The 7,683-nt window shown below is 35.7% G+C and overlaps 1 protein-coding gene across 3 annotated transcripts; it reads left to right on the top strand.

Annotated features, from left to right (window-relative positions):
• The first annotated feature begins 1,382 nt into the window (after positions 1-1,382).
• On the top strand, positions 1,383-6,173 carry LOC131336396 (protein NUCLEAR FUSION DEFECTIVE 6, mitochondrial-like). 3 transcript variants are annotated; one of them, XR_009202816.1, is made up of 4 exons: positions 1,392-1,618; positions 2,519-2,637; positions 5,300-5,371; positions 6,009-6,160. XR_009202816.1 is itself a non-coding variant. In XM_058372224.1 (3 exons), the coding sequence occupies exons 1-3, from the start codon at positions 1,458-1,460 to the stop codon at positions 6,013-6,015; spliced, it is 240 nt and encodes a 79-aa protein (XP_058228207.1). In that variant the 5' UTR covers positions 1,383-1,457; the 3' UTR covers positions 6,016-6,173. The 3 variants fall into 3 exon arrangements, 2 of the variants coding, with proteins under 2 accessions (XP_058228207.1, XP_058228193.1); XM_058372224.1 differs by lacking the exon at positions 2,519-2,637 and having other exon boundaries at positions 1,383-1,618; positions 6,009-6,173; XM_058372210.1 differs by lacking the exon at positions 6,009-6,160 and having other exon boundaries at positions 5,300-5,667.
• Positions 6,174-7,683: the final 1,510 nt, after the last annotated feature.

Here is a 7,683-nt window from a genome sequence, read left to right as displayed (position 1 = left end):
GTAATGAACGGATCGGATCATTTTTGGGGGCCCGTAATGAGCTCTACAACCCAATTTGTGCACGATCTGTGTACAATTTGTTGTGTCCACAGACTTTCCATATAAAACAACTTTCAGAAAGCTCCCCCCTTTAGGGAAAATGACGGTCAATGACGTGTTTTGATAATTAATACCCGCTAAGAACATTTTCCCAATTGGCATTTTTTTGAATTGTTTTGATAATTAATACCTGCTAAGAACATTTTCCCAATTGGCATTTTTTTGGGTCTTTGTTGTTTGGAAAAGAGGTACCAACAACAATAGTAGCAAAATATATCACCATCAATTCATGCATTTTTTCAATGACTATTTTTTTGACTGGCTGTTTATTGGCCGGTTGACTGCGAAAAATATCCATTGCCATATTGTGGTATTCAAGAGCTTTTTCAGAAAGTATCTCCATTGTTGTTAGTTGTTTGGCCAAATAAATAAGTCAGGCTTATTTTTTGTCTTTATCTAATTTTTTTTTCGCATCTGTTAGTTTTACGTTGATTTTTTTTTGTGAATTATTACTTCGTTACGACGAGAGAAATTTTAAAAAAAAACTTACGATCAAAGCCCAAATTTTTAATAAAGACGAAAAAATTAATTTATTGGCTTATTTTTGTCTTTATTTAAAAGATTGAGTTTTGATCGAATTTTTTTACTTTTGGATTCTTCTTTTCATGACGAAGCAATAATCCACCAAAAATAGACGAAAAACTAACAAATGCGGGAAAATTTTGAATAAAGACAACAGATTAAACCATTTTGCTTATTAGGCCAAAATAGGCTAGTACTATTGAGATTATTTCAGGATGTATCTAATTATTAAATTTTTTAGAAATTTATTAAACAAAACCAAATTAATTAAAAAAAAAGCTAAATTCTTCCTCGATTCCACCATAACTTTCTTCTCCTTTATTAAGTTTTTTCACAAAGTATTTATTGGCAATTTTTCTTGGGAAAAAAAGAGCACAACTTGTCGTAATATGAGTACAACATAGCAATGGATACTCCTATTTCTGCGCAATTTCGGCCGTCCGTTTAACTAAGGTTCTTATTTTTTAAATACTTATTTTCTGTTCTACAATACAAATAATTATCTCACAATACATTACCTTTAATTTAAAAAATAAATACTTATTTTCCTTAGCGGAACGGATCTATCAAGATATATTAGGTCCGTTTGTTTAATGGGATTAATAACGAAAAAACATATCAGGTCAAGTAAACGGCCCATAACTATTGAGTCCGATCCACCAAGACAAAAATAAAAGGACATTCGACATTTCCCCAAAAACCGACACGTGTCGTCGTATGATAACGGGAGACTACACGACGACGTTTACACTCGTGTCGACCGATAAACCCTTCTGTTCTGATTTGAACTGCGGCAGGTTTTGGAGCTAGCTAGCTAGCGAGCGAATGGTTCATCAATGGCGTCGTCAATGGTAGCGTCTAGGTTATCTTCTCGCCTTCGACCAATCGCCCTCCTCAAACTCCACAAAGGAAATTCACTCTCGTTGGACGCCCCACTCCTCAAATCCGTCTCTCCCTCTCGTTCCTCCGCCGCCCGCCGCATTTCTCGCTCCTCAAGGTAATATCATCTCTCTCTCTCTCTCTCTCTGTCTCTTCACACACACACACACACTCAAACACAACATATACAGTTATATGTGTTCCTCACCACCTAGTACAATGTTCTAAAAGTCATTAAGTGCTAGAGGTCGGCCACCTTCGAGCTTCGAGGCCTAGCAATCAGCGATTAATTGGCGCATAGCAATTAGTCGGATAGGCCCTGCCAGCGATTAATCGCCAATTAATTCTGATTTTAAGAACACTGCCACCTAGGCTGGTTATTGATTCTATGTTGAGGAACTCATACTCCCTCACTTCTATACTCTTTGTATTTTCTTAAAAAGCCAGGGGCTATTTTCGGATCAGCAAATGGAGCACTTGCATAAGTTTTCGATTTTTTCCGTTAATTTAATCGTCTCAATTAATTAAGTTTGCGAAAAGACTGAATAATTATGCACTAGCGCTTTGTTTTTTACTCCGTCCGTCCTGTATGTCCATTTTCGATGTTGGTGCCAGTTTTCAATTTCTTTATTGCTTATATCATTTAATATGAATCTAAAAAAATATGCAATATGGATCTTGTCTTGTTTGATAGTTCTCGAGTAGTTATATTTTACAAAGTTTTCAAAATCATGAAAAAACATTGTAGATTAAAACATATAAGCAATTATAAAATGACATTAATATGGACGATGGGAAAATAAATTGGGACGAAGGGAGTATCTAAATAATGACGCGAGGTTTAAAAGAAAGTCAAATTGATACGGGATGAAGGGAGTACGTCAAGAAAATTTTATGAGGAGTCAGTGGTGAAATGAAGTGATGATTAGAACTGGTTATAATGGCAGTCATGTTTATATACATATGTCAATATTGTGTATATGTGTGGACAACGTCTTTATTTTTGCTGGGGTTTTAGGTTACCAGTGGAGCTGAGCTGCTTGGAATCAATGATGCCATTGCACAGCGCAATAGCTTCAGCTCGGTTGACATCAAGCTTGCCCTTAGAGTCTAGTTGCTGGGGGTTAATTCCTCAAGGTGTGCTTTAAACTTCTTGTTTAAAACCATTTCCTGTTGATTTTAGCTTCTTTTTTGTTGTTGTCCTTGATGTTTGAAATGTGGTTTCACAAATTGTCTGCTTCTGTAATTTCGAACATGGTATTGGTTAGATTTAAGCATCACCAAGATTATGGGTGTGAGGCTAGGGGTTGTGATTTACCGTCCTCCCATTATAACTCAGGTGTCCGAGCCAGGTTACGCGCACCTCGACTAATCTTGGGGGCCCAATCCCATCGCTCACTTGCTGGGAGCCCAATTAAAGTCGGAGCAAAGCTTTGTATCGACTGGCCCAAAAAGGAGTTGACAGCACTTGAGAGGTTTTGAACCCGAGACCTTAGGAGGGAGCAAACCTGGCCGACCCCTTGGGGTTATTAATGTCCTCCCATTAACCTAAACCTGGCCGACCCCTTGGGGTTATTAACATCCTCCCATTAACCTTAAGGTTATTACTTAATTTACTTCAAACCCGAGAACAATCCCTTTGTATATTTAATGCTAAATTTTTAGGTCTATATTCAACCTACGGTTTCGAATCGTCATGAATGGGGACTAACTTGGATGTATTGTTTGCTCTTTATTTTAACATTGTGTTGCTTGGTCAAGTTTTGTGGTTATTTTCTTCCAGATGTGATGGTCTGTTTGGTTTGTGATTTCTGGAAATAGATAAAAGTAAACTTGAAGGAATAAGTTTCTCCTTATTTTGGAAAATAGTTTGATTTATCGTATTTAGTTTTCCTATTCTCTTACCATTTTCCAATCAGCAAAAGAAAAGGCCTAAGAGTGGATTCTGTCTATATCCAGAAGTTCTGATATGATCCAATCCAATAAGGAGGTTACCAAGTATTGAGTTGAAAGACTGCTGAAAAAGGGGTGGTGTTGGGATACATCTTATTCCAAATCGACGCTTATGAAAGTATTGATCTTGACTCTTGAGTGTTAGCCTTGAATGCTATTCATTATCTTGAAAATCCTATTCTTGGTCAGGTTTAAGATGAATTAGGACTAGGAAATTGCAGTTAGTTATGTTTCTACTCGAGTATAAATTTGTTACCTAGAGACAAACGCACTCGCTGAGAGAAAAGAGAGAGTTACAGGTGAGGTTTCTCATGCAAGAAATAGAAGTGATTTTTGTTGTGGGAACAAATTTCCTGGTCCTTGCTCTTCATATTTCTGTGTTGTGTCCTATTTGATTTCAATTGGTTCATAAATGAAAATGTGTGTGGGGGTTTCCATGTGGCATCCCATTTGATTGGAAAGGAAGTCCATTAGAGTGTGGTTTGGCAACAAATGGCTTGAATTCGTGTGACAGATATGTAGAAATGAGAGATTGACAAGAACAAAAGAGTGGGGACAAAATTAGAAATGTACTGGTATTGAGTGACTCCTATCAATAGAGATTGGGCATCTTGTAATTGGTTAACAAAGTCAGTTATGACTGGTGAGGTGTTTTCAAACCAATGCCCATCATTATACCATCTTGACGTCGTTAGTTTTCATGTAATCGTTTTTCCCAGTGTTGTGATGAAAATCAGATGATTCACCATATGTATCTTGCAATTCCTATGTTTAGATGTAAAATTGATATGTATCTCCAAACTAATCCAATCTTTAAATAAATCTTCCGAGATGCATATAATGTGATGCATGTGTAATGAATCAATATGTTTAGAAGTAAAATTGATACATATCTCTATGAGTATCTTGTGTTGAATTATTCTTGCGATACCCACTCAATCTATGAGAGGATACATGATATGTTGTATCATTAGAACATGTTACGTAGCTGAAGACGTGAAATTTTGTACTGTCAAAGTATTTTTAAATAATAGATTTTGCATTTCATTATAGGGTATAACCATTTTTCTAAAATATAGTTACTCTTGTTAACGTATCATATAATACGTGATATGTATCCCGATACGATACATAAAACGAACAAAAACGGTACATGACATATACGCCGTTTTGATAACCTTGGTTTTTCCTATCATCCGCCTCAATCTGTTTAGTGGTGCCAGTTTCTAGAAAGGGAACACCTTCGTTAGTTGGGTTCTCATTTATCTCACTCGATGCTATATCTCATTTATTGTTACTCCATATTTGAAAGCTGTAACAACAGACTCATTAGGGCTATGTCCTGTTTTGAACATCTTTCTTAGGGCTATTCATAGCTTCTTAACATCCCATAAGACATGGTTTTACAAATGGAGATCAATCGCTTGTCGAATGGTGCAGCCATAGTTAATTTGTGATTTGCCCAATTCAACTGATGGCCTTACGCTTTGCTAATGTGCCTCTTCATCCTAAAAATTGCTTGAATTTGGATCACTTGTACTTTGTGATTATTGCCCATATTTTGTGTGAATGATCTTGACCTATAGTAATAAATAAGTTATAAGTAATGTGACATATATTATTGTGCGAATGGATCATGATTTTTTCTGGCTTGAACATTTATATTTACTTCACGTGGAATATAGTCTGGGTTTGGTTTTGCTAACGCCCCCTCCCCAGTTTTTTTTTTTGGCTACGGAAAGAGAAATGCATGATCTTACATTCTGTCGAGATTACAATGGCAATGTGTAATGTTTGACGTGAGATCACAAGTCTTTCTGAAAATTTCCTCTCCTTCATGTTGCAGGCATCTCGATGCCTTTATGACGGCCTATTTCCAGAAAGACATCACAGGGGTGACTTTGTTTCAGATAGGAATGTAAGACTCACGTCTTTTTTCTTATGTCAACAGATAATGAAATCAAACTGTTTCAATTTCTGTAACCAAACGGAACAATGATGCGCGTTTCTGCTAGGTTAATTTCTCCAGTTTTTTTCCCAGATCTTTAGTCTCCCTTCTCTCTGACTGACCCCTTGCATGATTAGTTGATCTTCAAGGGTTCAATGTTCTTTTGTTTGCACAGCGAAGAAAATTTCATTCAATGATGCAAACAAATCAACAACTGTTAAATTCAATGTATGACATCTTAAGATAGTTGGCACATAAGTTCTCTAGTTTCACTGCTCTTACTTTTATGTATTCTTTGAGATGAGTCAAGATCGTCTCCGTAACGATCCTTGTGTGACACAAAATGAAAGTCATCACGGTTTCACTTGACGATCAAAGTCGTTCACTATGTAGGTCTTGATGTGTTTATCATGCAAAAAATCAGGTTAATTGGATATCTTGTAGACTTGATCGAATCATATTGAAGAGAATAGAAATGGATGATCAAAGTTTTACTTTCCATTCTCTTGTTACAAATAAACTCAAAGTTTTACCGTCCATTCTCTTGAGACAAATAGACTTCAATCGGATGGATATTGATGTCTAATTAACTTGATTTTTCGCGTAGACGATAAACTCATAAGTACTTACAAAATTAATAGCTTGAATCTTCAATTGCATTGGCCCCCTTATGGAACATATGAGGAATTATCGCATGAGAGGATCTTGATTCATTTTGAGCTACGCACAACCATGAATTTGATCCTCCTGTCTTTCTCTGGGACTATTCTTGACGAAGGCCAAAATGGTAACAATGTTGATTATGTTGGTTCAGCCAATGTTTAACTATCGCGATTGTAAACGATTGATAATTTGGCTATTTAACATGTGAATCTGGAAGAGATTGCATCCTTTCATGTGATCATTATCGGAGGAGAATGGAACTCGTCATGGTCAAATTTCATCGATTCGTACGTTAATTTTGAAAGTCGTGGCGCGCAAAACGTTTATTCAGAAAATTAAGTTGAACATCGATAGTGTAGCTATCTGGAATATCATATTGTGCTGAGAGGAATGAATGAAGGATTCTGAAGGTTTCATTCCAATTTTGATCATCCATTTCTCTTGAGATCAATATGATTTGACTAAACATGTTGTTATTCTGCATGGATAATTTGCAAATTGTAACTTAAAAAAAATAAATTGTTCGAATCGTTCAAATGGAACAATGTAGATTCTATTTCTTCTCAAATGCAGATTACATTCTTTTGACACAAATTTAACACAAAGAAAGTAACAAAAAGTTTGCCAAAACAGCTTCTCAAGACAGGAGAAAACTATCATAGAAATGTTATACTCTACATTTTTTGGTGTACGTTGGGCAGTATTTTGATTAGTTACATAGGGGCGTATATTGGAAGTTTATTTTACTTAAAAATTTAGAACATGATGCATATATTTTGGTGCATATCTACGCATATTTTTTGGCTCATTAGTTACGGATTCAATGTTACCAATTACTCATTTCGGCAAAGTTATGGATGGAAGTGTACGATAAATTCAAAATTTATGAATTTCTAAATGTTAACTACAGAAGCAAAAAAAAAAATGATAATGTTACATATAGAAAAATTGTACTAGTGTGTACATACCCTTTTTGGGCCCATTTCGGGTCACAAAAAGTTAATCGAAACCGCTCATTTTGTTTAAAATACTTTGTTTACGGTCCTCATGAAAAAAAAGCTCAATCCGGTATCAGTAAATGTATTTACAAAACGTCCAACTTCGCTTTAGAATTCGAGCCTGAATTATGGAAAAAAGTTGGACGTTTCTTAAATGCCCTTTTGATACTGTATTGAGCTTATTTTTTGTAAAGACCGTAAACAAAGTTTTTATATAAAATGAATGGTTCTGATCATTTTTTTTGACCCGTAACAGGTTAAAAAGGATATGTACTCGCTGGTACACATTTTCCCCTATGCCAATAGCACCCCTGTGGCTCTGTTAAATTTAATTCGTTTTGGTTAGGTTCAAACGGTTGCCCGAAAACCGAAACCAAATCCATAGACAATTTTATTATAAAAATCAAAATCAAACCGAATCGAACCAAATCAAACCAAACCAAGGCAATAATAAAACTGCCTGATTTTTTTTAAAAAAAAGGGTTCGGTTCGGTTTGATAGATGATCGATTTGGTTTTGACTAAAAACTTTCATCCCTAGTTGGAAGTGCACATATCCCTTCCCGAATAAATTGAATTTCTCATTATGAAAGCATATGTATGAGCCAATTTGTATGTACCT

This window comes from Rhododendron vialii, chromosome 1a (genome assembly GCF_030253575.1).
Source record: "Rhododendron vialii isolate Sample 1 chromosome 1a, ASM3025357v1".
Lineage (NCBI taxonomy): Eukaryota > Viridiplantae > Streptophyta > Magnoliopsida > Ericales > Ericaceae > Rhododendron > Rhododendron vialii.
The sequence above is the reverse complement of the archived record's forward strand: the minus strand, read 5'-3'. Positions and strand labels throughout refer to the sequence as shown.

Bases quoted from the DNA above. Each gene is read 5' to 3' on its own strand.
- LOC131336396 (XM_058372210.1), top strand. From the start codon at position 1,458: ATGGCGTCGTCAATGGTAGCGTCTAGGTTATCTTCTCGCCTTCGACCA. The intron at 1,619-2,518 runs GTAATATCATCT...CTGGGGTTTTAG, and splicing joins CGCATTTCTCGCTCCTCAAG to GTTACCAGTGGAGCTGAGCT. The intron at 2,638-5,299 runs GTGTGCTTTAAA...TTCATGTTGCAG, and splicing joins CTGGGGGTTAATTCCTCAAG to GCATCTCGATGCCTTTATGA.